The sequence below is a fragment of the Xylaria bambusicola genome (assembly GCF_022495145.1).
Source record: "Xylaria bambusicola strain CBS 139988 unplaced genomic scaffold F5B22scaffold_10, whole genome shotgun sequence".
NCBI classification, from domain to species: domain Eukaryota; kingdom Fungi; phylum Ascomycota; class Sordariomycetes; order Xylariales; family Xylariaceae; genus Xylaria; species Xylaria bambusicola.
Window position 1 is genome coordinate 251790 of NW_025953563.1, and position 12143 is coordinate 263932.

A 12143-nucleotide genomic window follows, 5' to 3' on the forward strand; every position below is an offset into this window, starting at 1 on the left:
AGCGGTTCGCTGTCAGATGAGAGGGGTTGTCTGTTCTCCTTTGGTTCGTCTATCATTGGTCAAATTCGAGACGTGATTGTTTTTTCATTTTTCCTATCTGTTTCCTGGCATATCATACTGATTTTGGCGAGCACGTCGTGATTGACGGCACGTAGAGTTGAACATCGTGATAAACCATGCAGGCCTTACACGTTAGTTCCTAGAGTCCTTCTCTCAGCCCCCTTTAGGCAGGCTTCGGATGCCGTTGACACCGTGCTGAGCTTCTACTCTTCTGGTAATTACTGACCACGGCGTGTAAGCCAGGCCGCGTCTTTGTTTGCCCTTCCGTGGCTATTCCGGGAAGTGGCCCCATTATATCTCAATGTTACCGCCATAAGTGCCCGAGACGGATCGTCAATCATCGAGTGTTGGCAGATGGCCCAGCCCTTTGACATCTCCACCGAGCCTGGGATATCAGGCACTGCTCAGGTGGCACTTGGCGACGCATCCAGCCTGGCTTTCTCCGTCCTCCCACCAAACTTTGACGGTGGCGTGCATCACGCGCCGGCAAACCAGTATGTTGATCTAGAGATGGATGGCTTGATTGTGTTTTGCATGACATTGATCTGACTTTTCATCAGATGGGTCGCGTTTATTGCCGGGTTGGCTTATATAACGCTCCCCGATGACGACACCGCTGGCGCATACATCTCCGGTGGTCAATTTGGCCTAGTATTCGCAGCTGATACCGAAGACGTGAGTGTGAAAGGACATCGGACCCAGTATCCTGGTCTTACTGAAACGGTCGCGCTCCGGGTCCCGACCGTAGACGGGAAAATACCAGAGCACCAAGTACTTCACCCGGGCCCATGCGGCGCAGGTGAAATCGCTGGAGTTAGGCAATTTGGAATGCCGGGGTGATTTCGGGCCTCCTGGTAATGGGTCGACGTTTGGTCTGGCGATTCCCGCTTTCTTATCATAAAATCTGTCTCCGGCTCTCCGTGACGTGACGCCATCATCTTCTAGAATTTATTTACATGCACCGGAGGGCTCGGGTTAACTTAACGCGAATGACAAGGGCGATTTCTACGTTCTATCATTTAATTATTATCAAGGTAGATTAACAAGTTTGAAGAAAGAAGCATGCCAAATAAATTAGCAACCTGTTAAAGAGTTGGTAATTCTGGATCCAAGTGATAAACCCTCCCCTCATTATTCACGTACACCCAACTAAGCAAACTTGTCACTATAGCTCTCTAGCGATATTATACTGTGTCACTTAGTATGAATCTGAGGCAACGTGTTATCATCGCTTTTAGTTTGAAGTGGGCAAGAAACGTCAACGATTATGAGGATTCGAGAGACGCTGACAGGATTTTCGCCATAACAACTGCGCTATGATTTGATGCAATCATTACAGACCCATAGGAGGATTAGCGAGTGAAGTCGTCTGCATCTCCTGTACTAACAGGCCTACCCAGTAGGAGATCATCGCCAAGCCTAGCGACACCTGAAGAAATTGGACATACCTATTCCGGCCGCCTCAGAGCAGATCAAATACCAGCCCAATAGTAAGCTTTCTCATTGCCATTTTCACGCTCTCATACTCTCGTGATTCGTATTATTTGTCGTCGTGGAGGCGATATGTATGTGCGCTCTGGACATCGAGTACACTCAGCATCCCTAGCTTGAGTTTCAGTTATCCATGCATACACGAATGCATACATGTCGCAGCTAAAATCTGAACATGATCCACACGAGAACAAACAGGTGGTCTTGGGAGGTATCTAGAGAAATAGCACATTCAAATACAAGTTTCCTTCTAGCAGAAGAACAACGGACAACGTTCAGATCACTGATGGACAAGATGGCGATGCTACCAAGGCATCTATGCTCGGTACATTACTGCCGCGTAGGTACTGCTGCCTAAAAGACTCGACAGCAGCATTGTACGTTGGGAGTTGTCACCTTCATAGAACAGACGAAATGTACAGGTTGCTTCAGAATTACGTGTGAATATTCAAGTATGCGTACTGGTCAGCTACTCATACGGTGCGATGTTATCGGATTCATGGGGATCTATCTCAATGTTAAATTGGCATGACAGGAGGGCCCTGGTTGTTACAAGTATACTGGATAAGCCCTATTCTGGGCCTATCTACTCCGTATATCTCTACCTAAGTGTAAGCATATCGACTAAAGGGGCTACTATTGCCAGTTCTATGGGGCGACGGACCAAAACGAGATCGCTCGCTTGGCATCGCGCCTTTAGTGCATAACAAGGAAAATAAAATCAGGGGCCACCTCAAGGGTCTTGTCTCTGCCTCAGATTCAGCAAGCATTGCATTACCTACTTTTCTTCCTTGCTGGTAGAGAGGTAAGGTGGTGTGTGCTGGCCAGAGCAACTACCAAGATCTACATTTGACCACCTACTCGCTCGGGGCCTCCCATCCTCCTCAGGGAACCGACTTACAGTACACGCATGGACCGGGACTGGGACACCGGAACTACCGCCACTGCTGCTCGGCCTAGCAATTTCGCGATTGATATGAGTGACACTGATGACGACGCGGCCTCCACGCAGAATACTGAACGTACCCTGGCTGATGAGCGCGACTACCATCCTCTTGTTCAATCCCAACGACTGCGAAGGGCCGCAGGGGACGCCACACGCTACCGGAATAGTTTTTTGAGCTTCATCAGTAAGTGAGCGAATCGTCTCTTTTTGGCGGTTTTCTACATCCTTGATATTGTTAATGACATGCCATGTAGGACGAGCGTGTGTACGACTCATGTCTCGTGGCCTTGGGCGAGATGAGGCACATGAACCCTCACACACGCTGCGGCGGAACGACGCCGGCACTCTCTCATTCAAGCAGTCGTTGCATTTCATGTTTTTCTCATCGTATATCAATTATCTTATGATATTTGTACCGTTCGGGATCGCAAGCCACTATTTTGAGTCGCCGCGGTCAGTCGTCTTCGCCACCAACGCTATCGCCATCGTGCCGTTGTCCAATTTATTAGCGTACGCGACAGAATGCATCGCCGCGGATCTCGGTGATGCGGTGGGCGCGCTGATGAACATCAGCTTTGGCAATCTCGTCGAAATCATAATGTTTTTTGCGGCTTTGCGGCGTAAGCATAGACTCCGTTTTCGCTCTCTTTCAACCCCGCCCGCCAACCCCTGATGAGATTCTCTCCTCAGACTTGGTTTGAACTCTCTACGCTGGTACATACTAACACGAGAGTAGATAACCATCTACGCGTAGTAAAAAGCGCGCTCGTAGGCTCAGTCCTAGTCAATCTCCTACTTATCTTAGGGACTTCAATCATTGCTGCCGAGTTTCACCCGGCTGATCTTGTATATGACATGAACAATGCCCAAGCTTTAGCGTGTCTGCTATCCTTGTCGGTATTTTCCATTCTTGTTCCCGTAAGCGGTTATACGACACCTGCATTTTGTGCGATAGCTAGCATACGGCTATCTGGTCTCACGATTAACATGACTAACATTACTGTCTGGTCTAGATGGCCTTTCATTTCACATTTAAGGATAAAGAGCAACGCGACAATGCTGTTCGAACCCTAAGCAGAGCTTCTGCCCTAATCTTACTTATTGTATACTTTGTTTACCTCGTTTTCCTTCTTGTGCCGCGACGGCGAACAACAATACTCAAAGACGAGGAAGTAAGTATTGCCTCACACGATAAACGTCTACAAGATACTGAATCGCGGGACGTGGGAGTGTTTAACCTGGAGCTAATCATCTCCACAGCGCCATGTACAACAGCAAGATGAGTCACGGCCACAGCCGTTGTCTCACATAGTGAAATTTACGGATGCGCGCTCTGGCCTACCACCCTCAAGATCAAGACGTCAAGACAACGTTGAGGGGAGCATTTGGGAGTATTCAGAGGAACCCGCCTCCCACGGGAGCCGCGCGAGGTCCGACTCTCAGCCGCTTGGTCACGATAACGTGCAGCGCTGGATGAAGGGGACTGCTGGTGCCTCAAGATCTCGTCCCCAATCACGACATGCGCCGAGTTTGAGCCAGAGCTCATTTGGCACAACCAGACCGCCGCGAGCGAATGACATTGTGGAGAGATACAGCGATGGTGGCGGGTCTGTGTCTGGTGCCAGGCCGTACTCGTCATTCCAGATTATCGAGCCAAATAGTGAAGTCACCATGATGGAACAGCATGCCAAAGTCGACCGTTCGGCCGCTATAGCCATGCTTATTGCTTCGACTTTCTTCACGGCCATCTGTGCAGAGCTGCTTGTCGACACGATCGAGTTTGTGATCAAGTCTAGTGGACTGACGCAATCTTTCATTGGTCTGATCATACTGTCCGTCGTTGGAAATGCAGCCGAGTACATAACGGGAGTCAGGGTCGCAGCACGAGGCAAGTTGGACTTGGCCATCGGAGTTTCTTTTGGCTCTTCCATCCAGATCGCGCTGTTCGTCAGCCCATTGACTGTCATCGGCGGCTGGATTATGAACAAGAACATGACATTGTACCTGGGTGTGTTCGAGACGGCAGCGCTGGTTGGCGCCGCGATCATGGTAAATGTCCTAATGGCTAACGGGAGGACCAACTATCTTGAGGGCACATTACTTTGTGCCTGCTATGTAATTACAGGGTAAGTTCACTACACGCAGTTTATCACCACTGGTATGATTTTTGTACTAAAGTTACATTAGGATCGGATCTTACTTCATCCCGTAACGAGGAGCATTAGAGGGGGATTTATAGAATCATGTCAGCTAAATGAGCTAACGAGGGTAGAAAAATGGGTAAAACAGCGATACACAAGACTCGACAGTCCGAGTTGTGCCCAGGTCGGCCAAGATTGGCATTACCAGATGGCTGTATGTAATATATTACTCCCCGATAGAGGCTGTATAATAATTGGGCTACAGTCAGACTGTTGGGCGGGAACAGACTACACGGTTACTCGGACATGGAAATATCATTGGTTGCTGCTTCTAAATTCTACAAAGTTATACAGTGGCAACATTCCATAGACTCTGCTCACTTTGTAGTATGTTTGAACGCCGCGTTAAGCCTCCTGCTTCGCTCCTACCCTCGTGGTAAGAACCAATCTCTTGTGTGAAGCTGGCCATAGATCAACAATATTGTAATGGTGCATAGGGAGTGAAATGCCTTTGTCGTTAGTATGTCAACTAAGGGTCCTAGGATTTGCGAGGCTGTCGTTATGCTTGGTGCAGGTTACGTAGGGCATAGGAGCAGAAGAGGGTTCCTCCAGGCCAGCGGAAAAGGGTGGCCAATGCCACAACAACAGGACAGCAGGAGTCTAAGATCGGACATCGGTGGATAACATACTGGACACCGGCGGCGCCGTTTCGCCAACCGAGAGGCCGGCCCCTGACAGCTCTATACTATATGATCAAGGATTCCAGTTCTCCATACACCGTGGTATTAAAGCTCTCACATATCCCACAATCGCGCCTCTTCATCTTCCTTTTCTATGGTTTAACCTCGGAGGGGACTCCAACCCAATACTGTTTAACAAATTGGGTCGAGTTAGGCCCCCCCGTTACAAGCTAGACAAAATTGCGTCTGCAGTAGGATGCTACATAGTCTATCAGGCCTCTAGACTCTTCACTATTGCTGAAACGGGCTTACCTAGTGTTCTGGGGGCTAGACACCATGTGTGGGTATGATGTCGGTTCAACCTCAACCCCCTCTCAACATATTGCTGCCGAAGCGATGCCATTGGACCACGTCGGTTTCTGGGACTTATGTTTCATATCACGGATTAGTATGTAGCCTGCTTTAAGGTGGGTAGTTACAAGCTAGTATCACCATCATGTTGAAACTCTTGCAACAATAAAGTATCGCCCATGCAGAATCTGCCGATAGAAAACTGGGTGGAACGGCAAGTTTCTGAAAGTCCTGATTAGATGTTCACTGGTACGGAATATGTTAAAATAGGTAAACAATTTCTCAACAGCCTGATAACGCCAAATCATTTTTTCAATAGTCAGTACCTATATTTGATTGAAATCCCGACTGCTCTGCCCAGTGGTACCTTATACCTTGGCTTTCTAGAATATTGCTACTACCTGCATATTATGTAATCATGCGATACTGTCTAGATAAGACGGCGCCTAACATTGCAGCCTGTTCTGGTTGGAACCAACCAAACACCTATTCTACAATTGAATTCGGTCACGCTTCTGTTCCTTTCAACATCAATAGACATTCCATTTTACCCAGTTTGGTCTAACCATGGTCTCGAAACGATCGGCCGAGGATGAGACCGAGTCAAAAGTTCCAAAGAATAAGCGCCACAAGCCCACTCGAACAGACCCGATGTCAGGCCAACGCGGCGCGTTTGGGGACTTGGGCGGTGCAACAACAGCGCCTGCTGGTGACAGCGACTTAGATTGTGAAGATGACTCTGAAGCTTTGGCATATCTGAGATCTGTCAGGTAAGATATTCCCGCGCGCCTAGTCAGCACTTCGCATTGACGCTGGAGGCTAAATACATTTCCTCAGTTGCGGCAGATAGAAGGAGACAATCAGTTTGCTGATATAGTGAGTACAGAACCCAAGCGTCTACAATACCACATGTGCTCGTTGCGACGAAGGCTGGACCTCCTCCCCCACCCCAGGCTCCTACAAGGGCTGGCGAGGATGACGAAGAACAACCGGCCGACCGGACGATATACGAGAACGGCATCGGTGACTTTCGAGGATATTACCAGGATGGTGCATACGTAGCGTGCCCAGATGGTCGTTGGGGTGATTGCGATGAAAACGAAGAGCTCTACGAAGGGGACTATGACGGAGACGATCGTGAACAGACTAAATCGGAGAATGACAATGACCCTGATGCTTCGGAGTCGGATGACGATCGCCCACGCAATAGCAGCGCTGATGAGATTCGAGATGCTTATTTCACCTCTATCACAAATCGATACATCACGCTCCGTAAACTCCTACAGACCGAACCCCCGGATACCGCACTGCGTGTTCTTCCCGCAACGAACCCTTCCGAGGTTGGCGAATGGAAGCGCGGTGCGGATACCTTCCAGAAGTGGGAGGGGCGTCTGAGAACCACAGATCCTCTTCCGGCCCAGATCGCTGCCATGCACAAGGATAGTGTCTTTCGCTTGATACGTGTTATTCTTACTTGCAAGTTCCTTCGTAAGAGAGCACAACTGCGTGAGCGCACTAGTCGTTGGATTTGGGCGCTGCTCGCACGTTTACCCGATGCGGGTGAACTCGATTACATGGAGGTCGGCTATGTTCGTGAGCTCGGGAAGAGAGCTGTCCTGATGATGGTCTCTTTGGCCGAGCTCGAAGTGCTCCGGGAACATTACGACGTCGCTGGTAGTAGCCCGGGCGACCAGGACGAATACGAGGTTGACGTAGATGTCGATGAGTGCTACGACGATGCTCTCAGCCAAGACAGTCCCGTTGATATTGCCAATGCTCCCACTCCGGAAGACACGAGGGAGCACGTCGAACAAACCATCGGCCCCCGCGCATCAACGCCGGGTAATGGCGCCAATCAGAAACCCGATACCGCTACGGATACGAAGCATGAAGCTGAAACTACGTACCTGCAAGAACCGAGCCCCGGCGATACTTCAGACGTAGAGATGCAGCTAGATTCCGACATGGAGGACGGAGAAGTAGCAGACGAACCCCCTCCACCACGTGCAGATTCTGTAGCTGACATCGAGACGGCAAAGGCCCAACTTTTGGCGCGCCTCAGCGACGCCGTCGAGGATGATGGAGTTAAAGACCTCGATCTCTCTTCCCCTGTACCACCTTCCGCCAAACCGACCCGGCTTGATGCTGAGGCGGCTCAGACTACGCCCGACTCTAGGATAGACGAGAGCGAAGAGGACGAGCGCTATCAAGCATTAGACCGCGACAAGATCAACGAGCGCGCCACGCTCAACATGATCCTGACCGTGGCCGGCGAGTTCTACGGGCAGCGAGATCTCCTCGAATTTCGAGACCCCTTCGGCGGCCTCCATTTTGAGTAAGCGAGTAGGTGTGCGACCCCAGTTTTTCGCTGTTGTGCTCAATTTGATATCAACCTCGCCGACCTGGATATGTCTGGGTGAGTATTACGTTTAAATGTCCTGGTAACAGCCTCTCTCACCGCATGCGTCACGCTTACTATACCGCCCTTTGCGTAATGTTTCGAGGGACCTAGGTAGGATCTACATATTCATAGAAAATAATGCATAGACTCGAGTCTTGACTTCGTTCGTTCGTGGACTCCTGCAACCATCGACAATTTTATAATATCACTTTTGCTACTATTGTTGTGCATGAATTATCGTTTATTTGTTATGCGATGTAGTTAGACCCAAGCTTGCGGAAACGCAACTATTGCTCTGAAGTCCACCTCTGGATGAAACTCAGCCAGGACACAGTAGAAGCAAGCATTCTGACCAAGATGTCTGCCCACCGCGATGTTTCCAACACCTAGAACGCCCATATTACATACAAGTTCTTGAATCACAATGCTATCATCAAAATCCGTCCGACCATGCGTTGAAAATTGTACAAACTCCCCCTTAATGCCATCCATCCAACATGCCGGGTATCCTGAGCCTTCGGCGCTGCGCCATCCCGATCCCCAACTCCCAAGCCCATGTCATATAAAGCGATCCTTGCAATTCATCTGTGCGAATCGCTGAGAGGGGGCCGCATTAAGCGTCGCTCATGTTCACTTCCCAAGTTCCTCGGTCCAAAAATCCAGCCTCCTCGAAATCGCTGTCAACGACCATGACGTTTTCTTGTCCGACGCCGGGCATTGCGCTCGCTGTACCCGAAAACTTGGCTCGCAGCCTTCCTTTACGCGGCACTGCCATTACGCGGCCGTTATTACAGCCCACGGGCGTCAGGCTACATATATCATGGTTGTGCCGCCACAAGTTGAGCTGTCCGGGAGTTTCCTCCTCGTCCTCGACGAAGAATCGCTTCCGCGTCCGTGCCCCTGATAATGCGCTGTCCGAGGTGTTTGACCCTACGGATTCTTGACTGCTTGTCAGTCCTGGCACCTCATCGTCACTCATTTCCGTGCTGAAATTTGGCTGGTATGCTACTATCGTCGGGACTTCTGCACGCATATTGGGTATTGATGGTGTGGAACGCTGGGCTTCGGGCTGCGAGTCCAAGCCTCCGACCCTGTGAATGCCGCAGAACGGGAGCAACTCCCGCGGCGATGAGAAGGCGTTTGCACGCGATCGCTGGCCTTCGCCCATGGTTACTGTGATAGAATCTGCGTCGGTCTCGTCCCACAAAGCAAAGGCGTTGTAGCTTCCTGTCTTGTATCCTTCGGGCACGGATTTGCGTATGCGCATGCCCACGGAGAGCAGATTTGCTTGCACTGTCGCAGGTAGGTTTGATGCGTTATCGGGTCGCTGTGTTGTTGCCGATGATGATGTCTGATTAACGGAGTTGCTGTTGGTAGACGCAGAACTCGCTGTGTGAAAGAAAGAGGTGATATGTCGTTGCGCGGGGTCGCTGGCTGCGCCAGCAAACTGTCGCTTTGTTCGGGGGGTCGACATTGGTTATTAGGCGGTAGGTATTATAATAGGGAGGAAAGAGACGAGGGATGTGTTTCGGAAATAGTGATCATGTGCGAATAGATTCAAGCAATTGATGGGGAAAGCCCCAGCTGTAACAAGGCTGTGTTGTATTGGTCCTTGGCAGGGTGACGCAAATGGCGCTGCTGAGATGGGGCTTGGCCTTGGGACTGTGTCGGTTCCAAGTTGACGGGGGGCGCTGCCACTTGAATCTCCCCGTCCAGGGTCGTGTTCTGCCAATACCTGTCCAGGTACGCTGGATGCAAGAGGGGCAAGTCAAACCAATCCAGTTGAGAGGGAGGGATGAAATGAAGTGAAATGAAGGTGAAGCAAGGAAGGGTAGAGAAGGGGGGCTGGGCTTGGTTGTGAAATGCCCTGCTGATGCAGCCCGAAATGCAGCAAGTAATCATGTGGGGAGATGGATGGGGATCGATGGGGATCGATGGCTAAATGGATTGAATGCGGCTAGTACGTACTTACACACACGCGTTGGAGTCGTCCTTGACGCGTTTTTACGCGATAGATGACTACAAGCCGAGGCTATACCTGTTCAGTAAAAGAGTATAGACCATCGTAGATGGTGCAATGTGGCTCGTGCTGAAGGTTTACCTACCTACATAGTAGTTTACTCTTCAGGCTAGATATTAGTCACCAGCTAAGATAGCGCTGCATAAGTGAAGCGGATAAAGAGGGGAATAGGAGAACCATTGTCGTCGTCCATAAGGTTCACATACCGGTACTATCGAGCTATGTAGGTATGTAGGTGTACAGGCAGCACCACTCGAGCGTCTAGCAAATCATTACATCGGCCTCCACTAAGGCTGGAATTGTAATGGAGTCTGCCATAGGAGGCCAAGGAAAAATTGAGACTTCAATTCTTGAAAAAAAAAAAAAAAAAAAAAAAAAAATCCCCTAGCATCATGCACATATTCACTCTTTTTCGTTGACTCGTAGCAGAGATGAGTAGTCAGTGTCAAGACTAGATCCTTATCAACACTTATGTAGAAAGCCTATAGAAGTCCAACACGTGCTGCAGTTCAGGCTGTGCTCATAGACGAATGTCACTGCTTATACTATTGAGCCTATACTATTAAAATTTATACATATTCAATAATGATGTAGCAGAGTAGATAATGTTTCAAACCCAGTAAGGGGGTCACAGAATTTCCGTGTTGCCACATGTGACATACTTAAAAGAGAGCATGGCAATCCAAGTAGAGATTTACTACATCATAAACATACCTATATTCAACCTACAGCATACTAGAGAGCCGCTTGCAGACTCGGACGAGAGACCATAGCACGACGAAAAGCAAGTGTAAAGATGTCCGTGGAACTTCATGAATTTGCTTAGAGCAGTGAAATTAACACAAGAACCACTGCACATGGGCATAGCAATCCTCAATCAGCGTTCCACGTCCTCACATGTCGAGGACCACCTGCCCAACAGACAGAGCCCACGAATGCTCATATGGAAAGCCGTTTCCAGCTATCCACCCATACAGAACTACCACCAGCTAGCTCGATGTAGATGATGGTCTCATGATACACAACAAGAGAAAAGACCAGTTGCAGGAAAAAAGACGATGCAAGATATCAGGACCCCAAACGCCCCTTTTGTATTGGAGTACTTTTTTGGTATCCGTCGTCTATCTGCAATGACGTAGATGTGGATCGTCAGATGTCGAGAGAAGTGCGAGTATTCGGAAGGTTGATGCCCAATTTTCTATGCGCCCCATACCACCGAGAAAAAGCTTTGCAGATATCCGAACTGTACCATCAAGTCGTGACCAATGCCCCAAGAATGAAAATAGAACAACATGATGCCTCTACTTTCTGCGGAAAGAGCAGCCCTCGGTTAACCTGGCTTTACCACCGGTAGGCTGGCACAGAACAGTGGTGCAGCCCTGGCAGATGACGACGGTCTGGGCGTGCGAGAAGACGGTGGTGATGGTGAAGCAGCCAGGGCACTTGACATCCATGAAGAAGGACCGGGGAGCAGGTACTAGAGTCTATCCAGCTTGTTAGGTGTACTGTTGCGTCAAGGATAAAAGATTTCAAATTCACCTTCAGCTTGTGCTTCTTGGCCTCAGCAGCCGGGGTAGGGTTGAGAAGGTCAACGGCGAGAACCTGCAGAAAATATTTTGTCAGCACTTGGGTCCTGTGCACAAAAAAAAAGTCGCACCAAGTCCATCCACCGTCCGAGATTTCATCCAAAAGATCAAGGTCGTATCAAAGTAGCACCAGCTGGCAGGTCATGGCAATGTTGCCGCTTGGTTGGAGGTTTTCTTGCGTGTCGTTGGGAGGCCGATCGCGATGTTTTGGAACATGGTCGTGATAGAATTCGTGCATTTGACGGGAAAGCCGGAAAGCCAACAATGATGAGAACGACTGCTTTCAACTTACCATCTTGTCTGATTGTCAAAAATATGTCTTTGATCGATCGATTGGCAAGCAAAAAGTTGGCGGACGAAAATCTGATGGGATTGATTGCAGATTTTGGGCTTGCAATGGATGGTTGACAATGAGGGGGGACAGGTCTGTGTGTGAAGAAAGTTCGTCTTGCGAAAGACTGGCAACC

The 12143-nt window shown here is 49.5% G+C and overlaps 5 protein-coding genes across 5 annotated transcripts; 3 read left to right on the plus strand and 2 right to left on the minus strand.

The window, feature by feature from the left end:
- The first annotated feature begins 1 nt into the window (after position 1).
- On the plus strand, positions 2-1521 carry F5B22DRAFT_34264 (uncharacterized protein). Its single transcript, XM_047970902.1, has 4 exons — positions 2-191; positions 304-554; positions 621-1403; positions 1509-1521. The coding sequence occupies exons 1-3, from the start codon at positions 177-179 to the stop codon at positions 898-900; spliced, it is 546 nt and encodes a 181-aa protein (XP_047833031.1). The 5' UTR covers positions 2-176; the 3' UTR covers positions 901-1403; positions 1509-1521.
- Positions 1522-2360: 839 nt separating this feature from the next.
- F5B22DRAFT_34085 (uncharacterized protein) lies at positions 2361-5048 on the plus strand. The gene is made up of 6 exons (XM_047970888.1): positions 2361-2681; positions 2752-3117; positions 3234-3415; positions 3511-3669; positions 3758-4623; positions 4685-5048. Exons 1-6 carry the CDS (start codon positions 2462-2464, stop codon positions 4707-4709), a joined length of 1818 nt encoding a protein of 605 aa, XP_047833032.1. The 5' UTR covers positions 2361-2461; the 3' UTR covers positions 4710-5048.
- A 972-nt stretch (positions 5049-6020) lies between these two features.
- Positions 6021-8274, plus strand: F5B22DRAFT_34143 (uncharacterized protein). Its single transcript, XM_047970894.1, has 2 exons — positions 6021-6439; positions 6556-8274. The coding sequence occupies exons 1-2, from the start codon at positions 6237-6239 to the stop codon at positions 8006-8008; spliced, it is 1656 nt and encodes a 551-aa protein (XP_047833033.1). The 5' UTR covers positions 6021-6236; the 3' UTR covers positions 8009-8274.
- A 1-nt stretch (position 8275) lies between these two features.
- On the minus strand, positions 8276-9948 carry F5B22DRAFT_34076 (ribonucleotide reductase inhibitor-domain-containing protein). The gene has a single exon (XM_047970886.1). The coding sequence runs from the start codon at positions 9542-9544 to the stop codon at positions 8684-8686; it is 861 nt and encodes a 286-aa protein (XP_047833034.1). The 5' UTR covers positions 9545-9948; the 3' UTR covers positions 8276-8683.
- A 1443-nt stretch (positions 9949-11391) lies between these two features.
- Positions 11392-11914, minus strand: F5B22DRAFT_644262 (40S ribosomal protein S27; the record flags this gene model as incomplete). The annotated part of the gene is made up of 3 exons (XM_047978396.1): positions 11392-11574; positions 11630-11692; positions 11807-11914. 3 exons carry the CDS (start codon positions 11912-11914, stop codon positions 11392-11394), a joined length of 354 nt encoding a protein of 117 aa, XP_047833035.1.
- Between the last annotated feature and the right edge of the window lie 229 nt (positions 11915-12143).

Bases quoted from the DNA above. Each gene is read 5' to 3' on its own strand.
- F5B22DRAFT_34085 (XM_047970888.1), top strand. From the start codon at position 2,462: ATGGACCGGGACTGGGACACCGGAACTACCGCCACTGCTGCTCGGCCT. The intron at 3,670-3,757 runs GTAAGTATTGCC...TCATCTCCACAG, and splicing joins CAATACTCAAAGACGAGGAA to CGCCATGTACAACAGCAAGA. The intron at 4,624-4,684 runs GTAAGTTCACTA...AAGTTACATTAG, and splicing joins GCCTGCTATGTAATTACAGG to GATCGGATCTTACTTCATCC.
- F5B22DRAFT_34143 (XM_047970894.1), top strand. From the start codon at position 6,237: ATGGTCTCGAAACGATCGGCCGAGGATGAGACCGAGTCAAAAGTTCCA. The intron at 6,440-6,555 runs GTAAGATATTCC...TAGTGAGTACAG, and splicing joins GCATATCTGAGATCTGTCAG to AACCCAAGCGTCTACAATAC.
- F5B22DRAFT_34076 (XM_047970886.1), bottom strand. From the start codon at position 9,544: ATGTCGACCCCCCGAACAAAGCGACAGTTTGCTGGCGCAGCCAGCGAC.
- F5B22DRAFT_34264 (XM_047970902.1), top strand. The intron at 555-620 runs GTATGTTGATCT...ACTTTTCATCAG, and splicing joins CATCACGCGCCGGCAAACCA to ATGGGTCGCGTTTATTGCCG.